Below are 17,749 nucleotides of genomic sequence, written 5' to 3'. Positions count from 1 at the left end.
TAATTTAAAGTCATTCGTTAAGTGAATTTTAAGTGTATTCATTCTAACTCGGAGCTAAAACCTTTAAAATATCAATTCCAGTCCCTAATTATTCCGTATAGGTTGAGAAAAAGAGTTGTCTGTGTTTCCCACATGATTGCACGATGTTCTCCTTATGTAATTTCAAACGCCATAATTTGTTAAATACGGCCTACGTGTAACGTGGAAAAAATACTATAGAGACGGTTGATGGAGAGGAGGGCAGTCCAGTGAACTCGTTACCATATTTTACATCTGCCTCTTTGGCTGACTACAAGCGCCCCATCCCATTCATTTAACTCGCCTACTGTACACTGCGCTCGACGTAGTGAATTCAATACTATAGCAAACACTACACTACTACCAGCTCCAGCATGCTTGCACGGAAATATTTTTGTATCCACGCGCCTCAGAAAACTTCGGTGACGTTTCACAAAAGGCGACCAATCAGACACCATCTTCTATTAGGACAATGAAATGCTTCTGTCCAATCAGAGGAACGCCAGATCGGGGACTGGCCAATGGTGCGCGAGCTCCGCCGAGAGTAATGGTCGAGAGCTGGGAGACTGAAGACACTGCGTATCGCCTATGTTCCTTCACACACAGCCATTGCAGAGCGTTGAGATCCAGTGATAGTCCCAAGGTAAGTATCACACACGGAAATTTTAAGTACTCGTAACGGTGAAAATGACGATAACATCTATTAATATCACACTTATGTGTTTGCTACGTTCAATTTTTAAACATTTTACTGCCTATAAATGATTTTATCTCTGAAAACCGTCCAAAAACAAGAAAAATATCCGGTGCTTCGGAGGTAACGTTACATTGCCCTGCCTCAATATAGACGAGACGCTCTATAAAAATGAAGAAACAATAATAAACCCTGATGAAATTCGACGGAAACCCGTCGATTTCTTAAATACAAATAATTTTCTATATTACATTGGATTATTTTTCACAAAATGGAGTCGAATTAAACGGTCGTTATCGCGTAAAAATTCAGGAATGTCTGGCGGACAACACGGTTAACGACAATGGTAGAAGACTCACCGTTAGCTAGCCATTGGCATTGCAGTGCATTGCGAGGCTGAATGGCTGTCATGCAAACAGTGCGGGTTTCGAGCCGAACATTAAAAAATACGAAAACTTGAGAAAAAGAAAAAACGACTCAAATTACACATAGAAAAATGTTTGTTTACTAAAATACTCCCAAGGAGACGGTGAAAAAAAAAAAATCTCGCGGTCTGCGCTTTACTGTAATGGCTGACTGTATTCAAGGTAGCGAGGCGAATGGGAAGCTACAGACAGAGGCGCAGTTCACTTCAACTTTTCCTAACGGTGTTTTCTCGAGAAACAAATCTGTAACTATAGCATGTAACGACGGCAAAAGAAACTCCTATCTTTCGTCTTTCGAAATATCCTATTGAGATTTTTCCCCTATGCTCGGAAAGCATTTTAATCGGGTGTTGAAGTGAAGTGGTCTCCGCGGTCGCTCTGCCCTCTATTGCATGCAGTGCAATGGCTGTGCGTTGACACAAAGAGAAGGAGCCATATTCTCCATGTTAGTGCATGAAGACGAGCGGCCATTAGGAGCTCATAGGAACCCAGTCAGTAGCACAGCCCGCTCATAGACACAGTGCAGACCCAATGTATTACTATACTAACCGGCTAGTGCAATAGGAATCAATCGGGGAAAGATTTTGTCAAGATCGCCGGCTTTTCAGACGTATTTGTCGTGTCCCAAAGCGAACTGGGAGGCGGGAGGAGACATTTGAGGGGGACTTTCTTTCATGAAGAAGGCATTCTCACAAAATGGAAGAAGAAATATTGCTGTCGTTGTTGACCTCCTTTTCCTCAGCGAAAGCCTAGTATGCGCCATTACTACTTCGGTCGACGCAGTTTAACCGGGACTTACAGTAGCATTTAACGGGAATTTTAAAGGGTAAAATAGAAGTTTCGGATATTTTAAATAAAGATGGATGAATATTATCCAGAATGAGAGAATACGAATATTACAAGAGGAGTGGGTAAAAAGAAGATTGAAATGTTTTTATTTTCAATAAATATGTCTTAATATGTAATTTGTCATTTTTGTGTCCCAAGTAATTTTGTTTGATGAAAACATGACAAGAGTTGAATGAGCTTCCTTTAAGGTGTTTTCTGACTCCAGATGAGTTTTTAAAGGTATTTTAAACAAATAAACGAGACTTTTCAGAAGTCTCACACGGAGACACGGTTTATGCCAGGCACTTGCACTTTTGGAACTTTTTTTCCAGTTTAATGTGAAACCAATGCGGACGGAGAAGAAGTGCGTTCCCTGTAAGGAAAATATATTTATGGGCGTTTTATGAGATTTCCCTTTTGAATCCACTGCGAGGTGTTGAGCCAGTTTAAAATTGGAGTTGATCACGGATCACCGAGTTTGCATGTAAAGGCCACGGTACAAATTACATCGATAAATAAAGTAATTTCCATCCCATTAACTCCGTGTGAGGAGGACGTTTTTAATTCCATCGAGTTGCGTTAACGGGTCCCCAACTTATTACCGTCTGACAGCAGGAGGGCGGGTCACCTGACTGCCGACTGCATCAGTGGCCAATGGCAGGATTAAAAATACCATCAGCGGGTTTAATTGGCTGATCGATAACGAAAAGGCAGACAATACACAATGTAAATGGAAGATTACATTTTCAGGAATGATATTGTTGATGTATGTCTACAACTTCTGTACATTTTAATTCATAAAATAGTAAATATTTCTGCAGTTTCCCCAGCTAATATGTACTTAAAACTTTTAGATCGGTCATCAGGATGGGGAAAGATGCGGGAAAGCCGAGGGGCAAAATGTCCTCCTATGCATATTTTGTCCAGACCTGCCGGGAGGAGCACAAGAAGAAACACCCAGAAGCTTCAGTTAACTTTGCTGAGTTCTCCAAGAAGTGTTCTGAGCGATGGAAGGTAGGAGAACGTAGCGCTTGGACTGCTCCTCAGAGTTCAGCTCCAGATATTGATCCATTTTACTGCTTTTTGTTGGCTCTACTCTAAATTTGATTCAGTATCTGTCCCAAACACAAAGAACAGTTGTATGGAAAGGATGTTTTCACAGACCATTCACTTAGTAAGTGATGTCTGATTTCAGACAATGTCCGGCAAGGAGAAGGGCAAATTTGAGGATCTTGCCAAACTGGACAAGGTGCGCTATGACAATGAGATGCAGAACTATGTTCCAGCCAAAGGCGGCAAGAAGAAGAAGTACAAGGACCCCAATGCCCCCAAGAGACCCCCGTAAGTGCTGCACCTGCTTAATGATGTTAACTTGATCTTGGCTGGTTTTGTAACATGTTAATTGTGTGCCTCCTAGATCCGCCTTCTTCATCTTTTGCTCAGCGTTTCGCCCAAAGGTAAAAACTGAGTACCCTGGTCTCACCATTGGAGAGGTTGCCAAGAGGCTGGGTGAGATGTGGAACGGCACCCCCTCAGAGGACAAGCAACCATATGAGAAGAAAGCTTCTAAACTGAAGGAGAAGTACGAGAAGGTAAAACAATATCGCTGTAAATATTGCATTCATTTTTCCAGGTGATGCACGTTTATTTGTTTTGTTCTCCCTTATGATCAATAATGCTTTTTTTTTTTTCAGCTTGATATTAATTCTAATTCGACATTTTTCATTTCTCCATCCCAGGATGTCGCGTTATATCGCCAAAAGACCAAAGGAGGTCCGGCAGCAGCAGGAAAAGCTCCTGCTAAGGTAGAGAAGAAGCCACAAGAAGACGACGACGATGACGACGATGATGACGAGGAGGAAGAGGACGACTATGACGACGATGACGAGTAGAAGACAAATGACATATATAGTGGTCAGTTTCTTGTTCATAAAGCGTTTAACCCCCTTGTTCACTCTTCACTCACTGAAAGAATATGTGTTAGTATCCAAGGGGTTAAAAAAAAGACAAGACAACAACAAAAAAGGCTGTGTATATCAATTGTTTTTATGCTGTACCGTTTTTTTCTCCTTTTTGTATAGTTAACACTACACAAGTGTCGTGTCTGTATCTTCCTGCCAGTCTTATTTTTTCAGTGATAGTTCCTAGACCACTATCCTACCTGGTACAGTGTGAAGGGGTGGGCCTGCAGTATTTACCCTAGTTAGAAGTGCACAGCACATAAACGTTCTGAATTAGAGATGAGTGTTTCTTCCTTTATTTCCAGTTTTCCTGTGTGTTATTTTAAATGACGTTATCAAAATTGACGTATCACAGTTGTTTTACTGATCTTTACGTACCACTGTAATAGCAGAAATAATAAGAAAAAAAAACCGCCTTGTTTATTGTTAAAATTTAAATTGCTTCTGATGTCAATAAACTTTTTTTTTTAATAAAACTGGTTTTGTTCACATTTCAGTGAAGGATAAGCGGCGGCTCAAATGAAACGAACCTGGTTTCTGCGAATATGTCAGTGCTTGATATTAATGCAGCTAACGAACAGATCATTAGACACTTTTAACAGCAAACAGTTTCTGCTTGGAAGCAGCTTTGACTGAAATCGTTCTGTTTGTTCAGTGATAGGAAAGTGGAGCTGACATAAAAATGCCAGAAGACACTTAAATAGAGCAAGAAAACCAATAAGCGCCCATGTCCTGATAAGGATGAATCATCCTCTTAACTGTTAATGTTCCTGTGTGTGTAATCTTACTACGGTTGTATTTAAATGAGCTGCGTGTTTTAGCTCCCAGCCCTGGTGGAGCTACACTGAAAGTATCGTTATTGTCAGCTCTGCATGTCAGCATGCATCACTGACTGATCCTGTTTTATTTAGCTCCATCTCTCACGTACATCTCTAGGTCTATCCAGGGTAAAAAAAGAAAAGAAAAAAAGGCCTTTATATAATAAGGATTATGTGATTTGAACAACCCTGTGACATAAGAATATGGTTGTTGCACATAAAACACAATAAACCTAGAAGGCATACATACTGTACGTTGTGTTGACAACAGTTTAACCCATGGGAGTTTATGAAAGAGAGGGGTGGGGGTGGGGGGGTGGAGCGGCAGCTAGTCTGAACATACACTCAGCTTCACAAAAAGACACGTCTGATCTGTGGTGTAAATTACAAGCATGTGCCTTCCCCCATGCAACACATTTCCTCGTTCCCTACACCAGTATCCGCTGTAGCCTAGTGAACAGGCGCTGATATGGAGGGCAGCCAGGCAGCAGCCACGGGGCAGCTGACCTCTGCTCTGCCCCGCTAAAGCCCAGTCAGTCCCATAAGGTGAAAAAGCCTCTTGCTATCACTGATCTTTCTTCATTCTCACTGATGATGCATGTTGTTGGTATTGAATTTCAAATCCAGTGACAATCGTGGTGAAGTTATCTCCACGTTTTCAACCTTGGGCCGTATCGGACATGTACTGTATAGTCTACATCTGTTGTTCCTGAAATACAGCAGAGCTAACTTGAGCCAACCGCATACAGTCAGTCACCAAGCTGCTGTCGCTGCTGATCATTATTTCCAAGCTGTCAGTTTTCAATATGGTCTGCTTGTCATTAAAACATGTTTAGGAAAGCATTTAAAATGCTGAATGTTTACGCTCACATTCAGCGGATTGGCTGACAGTTTGGACTTTCCATGTTGCAGTCGATCAGGCTGTTGAGAGGCAGGAAAAGGGAAAACTATGCTGGAACAGTTGCAGCGCTGTGTGGCTGTTCTCAGCTGTTGATCAGTGTCTGAATGGGCCTGTACAGGCCAGAAGTGCGCATACAGTAAAGAAGGATCAGCTCCGCAGCGCCACCACTGGCTCTGGAACCGTTTTAATCCCAGCCATCTGGCGTCCGCGGCGCGCAGAGCCTCCAATCACCAGTCTCCGGGCGACACCTAGTGGCTAAATGAGGCAACTGCATTAACACAAGTGTTAAAACCACCCGCTCTGTTGAAGCAGTCGGATTAACTCAGTAAATAAAAATGCATCAGTCTTTCATGAAAGGGTTGTTGTGTTATACTGAAGGGTGCACACAGTGATAATGTAATTGTATATATTTATTAAAGTTATATAGGACCACCACATAGAAAGCCAGACTGGCCCCAACACGCAAATCAATTTTATACACTTAATTAAAATCACAGTGTGTTTGAAACAAGTCAAATATTTTGACATAAAAGAACCCTTTGCTTAAGTCCAACCATTCCTCTACCTACAGCAGTGTTGCTGCTGAAGGTAAACATTTTGAGGTTGGTCTTTAGACATATACAGTATATTACAACATATAACATGAACAAGTTATCAAACTATTATTTATTAGTATTCCTCTGCATTTCACAGCAGTGAGCCTGAATTAAAATAATTTGAGAGTAAACAATATTTTATACAGTCATGTCATGACTTAAGTAAAGAATTTTATGTAAAGAATAAATATACAATCTAAACATAAACAGCAGCTTGAGATTCGACTAAAAAGTTGAAATGAAAAATTTTGATTTCCTATGGGACTAACCAGTTTTATTTTGGAAATGTAGATTTCATAATGAAAACTTTCCAATTATTGTTTAAACAAGTCAATAGCTGACTTCAGGAGCTTAATGAAGCTAGTGTGTGATATTTCAGAGGGACAGCAGATCATTTATGGGACATTGGTCATGGGTCTAGTAATGTGGTTGAACTAATAAAATTATCATCATGTCTCCGGCATATGGGGGAGTTCCAGCAACTATTTTCAGATCCTTCGTGTAGGCATAAGTTTACTACTAAAGTACCATTACGATGTAAAGATGTTTAAAAGTTGCATGAATTTTCTTACAATGAAAATTCATGCAACTGAAAAAGAGTGTGAGTGTGAAAATATACTGAGGAAAACTTAAAACTATTAAAAGTACATCTACTGTCATCAGGTTGACTGCACATTTTACTCTGTATCCACTATTATATTACTGTGACATTATCAGTGACAGTTAATATTGTCGGCGCTGGAGGTAGAGCTTCATATTCTTCTTTTCACATATGTTTGGTTGCACAGTAAATAAAAAATGCTTTGAGTTTTTTCATAAAATTTGTATGTGGAAATAAAAAGCACAATATTCACTTTGAAATTAAGCATTGTCAAAAATGCACGTTACAGTTTCAAATATGAATAAAAATTGTAATGAAATATGGTACATTTGTAAAGATTTACTGTTTTAGTAGCTATGACATAATTATGTACAAAACTAGTCAAAACTAAAACTCTGACATCTATTCACTTAAAAAAGGTTCTTCAATCAAAGACAGTTTTTTTATCAATAGTTTTTTGTTGTTCCCACAGTTTAACTTCCACTAAAACTGATTTTGATGTTTTTAATTTAATTTCTGTAATCATGGTTGTGGTCTAAATAATTCCACAAACTCCATGTTTATCCAGTTTATTGACTCAAACAGTTTATACAAACAAAAGGCAGTGAAAGTTGAGCTTAATCAAATTTACTTCTTACAATTCTTTCCCCGGTTGGAGCTGAATCATCACACATGAAGTGTTTTATTTAACTGGCATATTTTCAGCTGTGGTCTACGCCAGGAGATCTAGTTAGTTGGTTTGTTGACATTTTTGATGGCACTTCTGATTTGTAGTAAACCAAATCAGTCAAAAGTAAATAACAAACAACACCACAACTGTCATTCTGGTTACCATGTAACAGAAGCACCATTTGTAGCAGCATCTGTAGCAGCATTTATCATCATTGAACATGTGCAGCATGTTAAGGTGATACAATGAGCCATACAATGAAGTTATGGGAAAGAGTAGTGGAAGCTAGACTAAGGGCAGAAGTGAACATTTGTGAGCAGCAGTATGGTTTCAAGCCAAAACAGAGTACTACAGATGTAGTATTTGCGTTGAGGACGTTGACAGAGAAGTACAGAGAAGGCCAGAGGGAGCTGCATTGTGTTTTTGTAGATCTGGAGAAAGCTCATGACAGGGTGCCCAGAGAGGAACTGTGGTATTGTATGAGGAAGTCTGGAGTGGCAGAGAAGTGTGTGAGAGCAGTACAGGACATGTATGAGGACTGTAAGACAGTGGTGAGGTGTGCTGTAGGTGTGACAGAGGAGTTCAAGGTGGAGGTGGGACTGCATCAGGGATCAGCTCTGAGCCCCTTCTTGATCGCTATGGTGATGGACAGGCTGACAGACGAGGTTAGACAGGAATCTCCATGGACTATGATGTTTGCAGATGACATTGTGATCTGTAGTGAGAGCAGGGAACAGGTGGAGGAGAAGCTAGAGAGGTGGAGGTTTGTCCTGGAAAGGAGAGGAATGAAGGTTAGCCGCAGTAAGACAGAGTACATGTGTGTGAATGAGAGGGACCCAAGTGGAAGAGTGAGGTTACAGGGAGAAGAGATCAAGAAGGTGGAGGATTTTAAGTACTTAGGCTCAACAGTCCAGAGCAATGGAGAGTGTGGAAAAGAGGTGAAGAAGCGTGTCCAGGCAGGATGGAACGGGTGGAGGAAAGTGTCAGGTGTGATGTGTGATAGAAGAGTTTCAGCTGCCAGGCAGGAGGCCTAGAGGAAGACCAAAGAGGAGGTTTATGGATGTAGTGAAGGAGGACATGAAGGAAATTGGTGTGAGAGAAGAGGATGTAAAAGACTGGGTCAGATGGAGGCAACTGATTTGCTGTGGTGACCCCTGAAGGGAAAAGCCAAAAGGAAAAGAAAAAGAACATGTGCAGCATGTTGATGGGGCACAGAGTTCATTCAGATGTAGGATGACCTTTACTAAATGGGAGGTCTTTCCTGCCTGTTGAGATGCAGTGAGGAGAAGGAGTGGAAGTGTACACTAAAACTATACATACCTGTATAAACTGTACCTTTATGTTCCCTGATTTATTCTCTTATTTATTCCTTTTTTTGCTCTTTATTCTACATGTTTTTCTTATACTGACATTTTCTATGGTTCCTTCTGGAGCAGTTCAATTGTAACAAAAAGCAATTTCACCGTCAAGGACCAGAAAAGTATTCTGATTCTGGAATTCAGGAAACATTTATGATATTAATAAGCAGTTATTAATTAGCTTTTAAGTTAATATTTGTTTGTCTCACTAACTAACTCGTCCATGTATTATGTGTATGTGTGTTTTTGAACCAAATCCTCTTACATTTTCTTTTCTATCAGTTTTCGGCTCTTCATAGGATTTCTATCATCATTATAAAAAGCTAATATTATACAGAGAGAGAGCGCTGCCTGGAGTACAGTACAAGGTAATCTGTTATTTGTTATTTCCTTCCATGCTCATTTTGCACAATCTCATCCTGCAGTCAGCATGACCTGAAGTTGTGTTCACTGAGGTGAGCATATCAGGAATATGCAGAGGTCTGGTGGAACCGCTTTTAATTACTAGTTTCAGGTTATATGGTGGGACAATCCCATAGGTCTCTGACTGAGTGAGTGAGTGGATTTCTTAATTTAAAAAAGTCTACCCTTGTTAAATCTACCCTCTTAATACTCATGTGTTTGACGCTGTGATGCAAGGTTTGTTAAAACACTTTCCCCCCCGTCAAGTCAGGGACTCACGTCACTTCCCCTACAGGATTAAAGAGTGTATAGGGGTGTTTACCATCCCTTGTGTTTCGTCTCATACTTTGTGCTGTACTGTCTGATGTCTGTGTTGTACAGCCCGTGTTGTCCTGCCTGTATCGTACTGCATGTTGTACTGCCCGTGTTGTACAGCCCGTGTTGTACTGCCTGTGTTGTACTGCCTGTTTACCGTGGGTCAGAGAGGACTGCAATTTCATCTGTGCTGTATGTCATCCATATATGGTACACTTGACAATAAAGCTGACTTTGACTTTGACTTTGAAAACCCCCACTAGATGGTGCTCTTGCTTTTAACCAGTATAGCTTGTATTAAATTGGAAATTGTTAAAATGGTTACTTCTTTATTTCTGAAAAAAGAGAGAATGGATTTTTCATTTCTAAAAGTCAAGTCTTTGTAGTTTCCTTTCCACAAGCACCAGCAGACTTTACAAAGATCTGTTACAAAGCTCTCCAGCCGCGTTTCTCACAACACAAAATATTCTGAAATTCCTCCTTTACTACCTCAGAAAGTCAGAAATCAAATAAGAAAATGAACAGCAGGCATTCATTTTGAAATCGTAAACGTGTTTTCAGTTTGATTCAAAGTACTGAAGTCTAAAGTGTACTGACAAAGTAGAGGTAACAAGCTGCTGCAGCAAATTAAAATGTAGAGACAGGCGGACTTTATACAACTTCAAACCCATCTATATTAATCCTGTTTACAGTTTTCGATTTAAGGTTCATGATTTATCTGAAAAAGGAATCAGCTGCTACAGCCGCACCACAGCGATGATGGTGGTGACAACTGTGTGGTCAGTGACTAAGGCTCATGCACACAAATTAAGATTTGTTTTTGAGTGGGAGAGAAATCTGTTGTTAGAGATTCAGCTCTTGTCATCATTAAGGTTACTCAAACACTTGGTGTGCAGCTTCTGCTTGCACATTTTGATATTTTTAAGTGATCAAAGTATTGCAAACACTTGTGTAGGCGTTAACGCAAATGTTCTTGTGAAATATTGTTATCCTGTTTTTGTGGTTGTAACTCATGCGTCAGTCTATGGCTTTGGTCCACCTGTTTGTGCGAGGCGGTGCTGGTGTTTTGGCCGTGGTTAAAGCTGTAGGCAGAGGGATATAGACAGTCCAGAAACACAGAGATGAGGTGTTTTCTGTTCACGTACAGGCCAGATATTGTTTTTCAAGAAAGAGTCCTATGTGAAATTAAATTGACAAAATTCGAAGGTAATCATTTTCTGTGTGTGTATGTTTGTGGACAGTAAGATCCACCTCTGCTGCACCTTGTGCTCAGTGCTGATTAAGAACTGCTAGCAGCTATACTCGTAAGACAAGATGCCGAAATTGGTAAACACACCTGTTGTGTCTCACCATGTCAACATCTGGATTATAATGTGCAGTCTGTGGTGAGCCCCTCAAAGAGTTGCTAGTATGCTGTTTTATAAAAACAGAATGATTGTTGGAATGAGAAGGTTTTCTCCACCCAAAAATCCAAAAGGACTCTGGTACCTGCTGTGGTCGTTATAAACACTGACTGGGAGATTTAAGTAAAAAAACATAAATGGGGTCCAATTAAAGACAATTTCTCTCAAGTTGTATAAATGCAGGTTTTGTGAGAATTCTGTTCAGTCTTGTGGAAGATGGATTTTTCTTGACATTTCTGTGTTAGAAAAGACAATATTTTAGGGAGATATCCACAATTTCTGTATCCAGCAAATCCACCTTGTTGTTAATCTATACCTAAAGCAAAAGGCATGGATATTGGAGATAAAATAGCCTCTGTAATATCTGACAGGGTCGTGGCCTTGGCATGCTGAGGAGGGGTAACTGACTGGACAAGTTTTCCAGCGCAGAAAAAGTTCACTATTCTACAAGAAAGCACCAACGTCAGATGAACAGTAATCCTTGTGATGAGGGAGAATAAGGATCAACCATTGCTACAGCAGCAGATACCTCTGGTACCCAAACATGAGAAAACTGCATGAGAAAACAGTGACAGATTTCCTGAGTCATGATGAACTGACCTGACACTGGGACAAGACGCTTGTGGAGCAGAATAATGACATCATCTGGAGGTTTTGTCACTTCATGAGGAAGAAGATGACTATATGCTATTTATTAAGTAGTTAAAGAGCAATGATGAGTGTCAGTGCTTCTATTTATGTTATTCATGTATCTAATAGTATTAATTATAAACTCATTCAGCTCTGAGCAAAACTGTAGTCTGTATCTGAGTATAAGGTTGTCATGGGGACAGGGCAGGAAACATTTAAAGGGAGTTACGACAAGGAGAACTGTAAGGCCTCGAGACTGAAAATAGTACATTCTATGTTGTTCAGAAGCTGACATGAAAGTTTTGATGATAAAATATTTAATAAAACATCTGTATAGTGAAGTGCTGAATGTCAGTGCAGCCTTGACCTTCATTCTTTTAGGAGCAAATAACCAATAAAATCTGGGCATGAGTGACAGTAAAGTTCAGCTGGAATAAGGTAATTATATAATAATAATTATTATATGATAAGAAACACTGTCTAAAATGTGAGTGCTATGATTCGAGTCATTTGTTGATGAATAACTAATGTAATACCATTGTCTGTTATGTTTTCCGATTGGTTTGTATTTCACGATTGATTTGGGGTGAAGATAATGTGGAAGGAGTTGCTGACGTCTTGTAATATTAGCATAAGGTTCATTAGGTTTATCATCAAAAGGACAAAAAGGAGTCCGAGGGGAGGAGGGAGGAACACGGACAGTGAGTTTTAAGAGTGCTGGAATTGCTGTGTGTGACATGTGAACCTGTAAGTTTGGGAAGTTGTTGTGTGGAGCGGGGAGATGAGAGGGTAAAAAGACTGAACGAGGTGATCGGGTCTTTCCATCATCCTTTATAGGGTTGATTTACAGTAATTATACAGTAAATAGAGACAAAAAAGATATTCCAATCAGGAGTTAGCTTCATACGCTTTTACATTAAACAGATGAAACAGAGAAGCTATTATGGAAACCAAAGCTACCATTTTAAGTCATCTTATCAATTTTCACCAGAAGGATGAAATTCGCATTGTTAGATTTAAAAAAGTTATGAATGCATTTTTTCTCTAAATCAGAAAGTGTACGAGAAACAACAGTTCCTTTATTGCTGGTAAAAACGGTAAACAACCAATAACAGTAATGTGTAAATAACAGTAGCATTAATAAGAATATGGCTGAATATTTCACAGAAAGTAAACTTGGATTGCCAATATTACAGTATAAAGCTAGAAGGATAGCTATATTTTCCAATGTTATGGATAATTTCCGTCAAGCTCTGTAGCTTTACATAGCTTTTAGCCTCCATAATGAGGTGGCAGGAAGAGTTTGCGCGGACACAGTTGGAAGAGTGGACGATGAAAGTGCTATTATGAGTAGATCCGTTCCAGAGGATTTCATTCTCAGACTGTCATAAACTAATGTCTTCTACTTCCTGTAGCATCAAGCACATTCATTACAGTAACTGAATTGTAATCAGCTGAAATCATCAGAGTGAGTAACGTTTAATGCTGAGTGGACATTGGGAAGAATTGCACCCATACAGAGGACACGCCAGGCAATGGTTCAATAGAGGATGACAATAACATCTTTTCCTCTAATAATAATAACAATAACAACAACAACAACAACAACAACAACAACAACAATAATAATAATACCAATAATAATAATACCAATAATAACAATAATAACAATAATAATAATAATAATAATAATAATAATAATAATAATAATAATAATAATAATAATAATAATAATAATAATAATAATAATAATAATAATACAAGTGTACAGACATAACTGAAAACACATCTCTTGTCTCATGATACCAGATTTAATTCCGTATACTTTATCATAAAGGCAACATTAATCTATTTAAAATGTCTGTGTAGGTTCTCTTTCATTCAGGTCATGGTTATCTAAAGTTGTTTAAATCAATCCACTGGACTTTCCTTGAAGACGTTTCACCTCTCACCCAAGAGGCTTATTGGTGTTGGCGGTGCCTCAACCTCTGACCTCTGTGAGGTGTGGTCAGTGCTATTCATATCCGAATGACTGTTATCAAGACCCGTCTGTCTCGTCAATGATGGTCGATGGCAGAGCCAGGAGTTGTTAAAGGAGGGTCTGAAGAGATGAATTAAGCATTAACTAATGACTGAATAAAAGATAAAGTTAGGGTTAGTGTGTCTGTTTAAGTGTACAACAGACTAATAAGCACAGCATTGTCAGTGAATTACTGTATGTTCCTAGTAGTAAACTATTTTATTCTACTGTTGTTTATTGAATAATAATCAGAAAATGTACATATTGTTAACACACTTTAACAAATGTATGGAGTTGCAAGCAAAGTGGTCAGAGGAGAAGGGAATTCATTTTGGTGCTGGAACATAACACCTGTCTGCATGGCTCAACAAACCGATTATGAGATTCACATCTTTAGGGCCCACAAAAGGAAAGTGCGACATTTCATTGAATTCTGAGCATGTGTGGATAATGGGATCACGCTATGTCAGACAGGTGAAGAGTGTCTTTTTTTTTTAACCTTCCCATGGTGTTTGGCTGTTTACAGTTATTTAAACACTACATTCCTGTAAATAATAACACACATAATAATGTGCTCTAATGTTGTGTAATTCCTTCCATTTCCCAATGTTATGGGTAATTCCCGTAATACTCCCAAAATACATTGTAGTTCACGTCGTGTCACTGCACGAGACCACTATTCACATTTCTCTGTGAATCTTCATCACAGTTTCAGTGTGTTTCTCTGGTGATGCTGGTTGTGCTCACGCTAATGTTGATGAGTCAGGCTCTCTTTTATTTTGACCCCCCACCGTCTCTGCCTGTTTTTTTTGTCATTCGTTGTTCCTGAATCTGTGCACAATCTGTCCATCAACCCAGGCAACAATAAATAAATAAATAGATTAAAATAAATAAATAAATAATGTCAACAATAAGTACATTTTCTGATTATTATTTTATTTATATATATATATATATATATATATATATATATATATATATATATATATATATATATATATATATATATATATATATATATATATATAAGCACATTAATATGACTTGAATGGAGTAGTACTCAAATTGTTGACCCTCTGGCTCTACCTGCCTGGCCACAGCCACCCAATTAAGTTAACACCTGAAAAACAACATTGACTTGAGGGTTGAGCAAACCAAAAATAACATGTAATCTCATTATTTGCTTAGGAGAGCTACAAATTCTCAGTGAATGAAAGCTGAATGACGCTCCTGACACTCTGGCCACCGTGAGAAGCTATGTGTGTTGAATAAGACGTGCGACCAAATGACAACCATTGAGCAGAAACATCCACACACACTGTCTCACAATCCTCTTATTTTTGTCTTGAGCTCTGCATGGAAGGCTTCAGCTCATCTAATCACAGCTATTTTGCACCATAATAACTGCCTGACACTGGTAGCCATAATGGCTGTTGTGAAGGAGCAGTAGTCCAACCTCACCCTGTACTTTATACCTGCCTGTGAGCCCGGCAGGAACAGAGATGAAGACAGCAGTGGGGGAGGCAGAGCAGGAAGTGGAGGTTGACTCAGGTACGCTGAGGTTGCATCTGTGTGCCAATAATTTTTAACTATAACTACTAGAGCAGAAAGGGTTGAGAAATATCATTATGAGCACATTCAGGTCTGTTGATGTCACAGTGACTTTTCTTTTACGTGTGGTTTTTTCTTTGCAGGTTTGATACCTTCATCATGTCAGATAATCGTTCTCTTTTCTGCTGAAAGAATGACTGCCTGGACTTTTTTATTCATAAAAGACACATTCAGTAGAATATTGTCAGCTAAAGCAGAGCTGAAATAATGGGTTATGTTATAACAACTTTATGGAATCAGTTATTGTAGTGCTGTTGCCTCACAGCATGAAGGTTCCTGGTGCAATTCCTTTCTGTGTGGTGTATGTTCTCCCCATGTCTGCGTGGGTTAGGGTGTCATCCTGTCATACTTCTAGCAAGCACATCAAATTACACCGGCGCATTTAAAGACTTCTTCTCTTCACCAGCAAAGTGAAAATGTTTCCTGCCGGAGGAGCTTCAAAGAAAAGCTGTCAAATTCCATGATAGACACAACCCCTCCAGTAGCAGTACTACATGTACGTATGTTAGTCGTGTTGAGGCTCATGGGTTGGTGTAAGCAGGTTGAACTGGTGCTGCAAAATTCCAATTAATTTAGACTGACTCCCATGGATTATTATGTACAGGCAAACAAAAACCAGACAACCTCCCACAGTACAAAGATACAAAATACACCCACTGTGCATGCATTTTATTCACCTTCTGTGGGAGACAGATGGCCACAATGTGAGATGATGACAAATTATTTTCACAGCAGAGGGGATGAAGCTTTCAACTGCATGACAACTGAGTGATTGCTGCCTCTCTCCTCGTATTCATCACGCAGCAGAACAACAACTTCACTCAACACTCCACAGAGCAAACCCTCTAGTTCTGTAGCGTTACATCAAAGATCCGTCTATTACAGACTTAGATATTAGCAAACGATCTATCATTCATCTCAGGATGAATTCCTGTGTATATTTACCACCAGGTATATTAGACAGGTGGTTAAATTAGAGGGGCACCAACCTCCTCCTGATGATCACAACAGTTTGTTGTGGATAAGCTCAGGCTTAGGCTGTCTCCCAGTAAGTCTGAGATAAATCCAATTCAGCTAAGGCTATCACGTATTGAGAGGGGCCTGATCCTGAGTAATAAAGGCAGATCTCTCAGGAGTGTATATGTTGATACAGATATCAATATACACAGTGTCAATCACAGAAGAAAGTGGGCTCATGAAATGACATGAGAGTGCGTTCAGAATGCAGGTGAATGGACCACTCTTGACTTATGTGCTAGAAATGAAATGCTCTACTCCACTGTTTCAGTAAAAATATATGAAGTTGAACAGATGATGTTCACCAATTCATGAAGACAGATTATCTTTGGAACAGTTTGGAATGTATTGGTTTAAAAAAAAGCACACAGCCAAACAATTCTACAGCCCTATATGTGTACTACACACGACCATACAGGGTACACAATCAATCAAATCAGTGTCTCTAATTATCTCATCATTCTAACACTTTTAAGAACACATATTACTTTATGGAGGTGTAACCATCGTGTGTCACATGTCCTGGGTTCCATGGTATGAAAACTGATGAGCTTGTGGTGAAGAATGAAAAGCAGCCATTTTTCACACTCCTGAGTTCACTCATTTCATCTTTCAGGGGCCTGGCTGCTGATGGACATTGTCACAAAAGATCCTAAGTGATAAAACTATTTGGTTATTGTCCATGTTTTATGATCATATTATATCATAAAACCCAGTTATCTCATGGTTGTGTGTAAACACTAAAGGAAAGCACTATTCTGTTTGTTACCTGGACAACTTACCTTCTCAGAATAATACAGCCAGGTCTTATTGTCATGGGATGAAGGACGCTGGAGGTAGAGGGTATAAAAAGGGCCAGTGTGGTTATGGTAGGGTAATAACTGCTTTCTGGAAGAGCTGAACTGAATTGTCTCCTCAGTCAGGGGGTGTGATGCGTCACGCTACTGTTCCATTGCATCAGTAACTCCTGGAAACAACTTTTGTGTCGCAGTCAGAGCTCAAAGTCTGCTCCACGGTCTCAGAATAGCTGATGCCACATGACGTATGTTAATGATCTATGGGAAACATGGAGAGCCAAAGCAGCGGGATGTTCCACTTCTGCTATGCTGCGTGTCAGTGTTTAAATATGGAGCAGCGGTAAGCAACAAATTTGTTGTGCATGCGGCCCCTTGCAGCCCAAATACAACAACCGTTTTGAAGTGACGGTGGAAGCAGGGATAGATCAGTGTTTTTCTCTTGTTCTGACAGGGATCAAGTAGATACGGTTTGCTAATTCATACTTTTTGACCTTTCAAACTAAAGCAATTTAAATGCTGCCTCAGTGTCACAGCTGGTATGTCCATGTGTTTCATGTATGTCTGTGTGTGGTCTCCACAAGACAGCATGTGCTCAGATGAGAATCTGTGAACAGAAAGGACGGAGGAGATGCTCTGAGGATGAGAGTTGTGTTGTCTTTTCACAAGAACTAGTTAATGTTTGCA

At 39.5% G+C, this 17,749-nt stretch overlaps 1 protein-coding gene across 1 annotated transcript; it reads left to right on the top strand.

The window, feature by feature from the left end:
- The first annotated feature begins 531 nt into the window (after positions 1-531).
- LOC137606253 (high mobility group-T protein-like) lies at positions 532-4,417 on the top strand. Its single transcript, XM_068331428.1, has 5 exons — positions 532-661; positions 2,820-2,979; positions 3,161-3,306; positions 3,383-3,557; positions 3,705-4,417. Exons 2-5 carry the CDS (start codon positions 2,833-2,835, stop codon positions 3,855-3,857), a joined length of 621 nt encoding a protein of 206 aa, XP_068187529.1. The 5' UTR covers positions 532-661; positions 2,820-2,832; the 3' UTR covers positions 3,858-4,417.
- Positions 4,418-17,749: the final 13,332 nt, after the last annotated feature.

The sequence above is a fragment of the Antennarius striatus genome, chromosome 13 (assembly GCF_040054535.1).
Source record: "Antennarius striatus isolate MH-2024 chromosome 13, ASM4005453v1, whole genome shotgun sequence".
Taxonomy (NCBI): domain Eukaryota; kingdom Metazoa; phylum Chordata; class Actinopteri; order Lophiiformes; family Antennariidae; genus Antennarius; species Antennarius striatus.
Note: the sequence above shows the minus strand (reverse complement) of the source record. Positions and strands in the feature narration are given on the sequence as shown.

Excerpts from the sequence above, each read along its gene's own strand:
- LOC137606253 (XM_068331428.1), top strand. The coding sequence starts at position 2,833 with ATGGGGAAAGATGCGGGAAAGCCGAGGGGCAAAATGTCCTCCTATGCA. Across the intron at positions 2,980-3,160 it reads AGTGTTCTGAGCGATGGAAG|ACAATGTCCGGCAAGGAGAA; the intron begins GTAGGAGAACGT and ends GTCTGATTTCAG. Across the intron at positions 3,558-3,704 it reads TGAAGGAGAAGTACGAGAAG|GATGTCGCGTTATATCGCCA; the intron begins GTAAAACAATAT and ends TCTCCATCCCAG.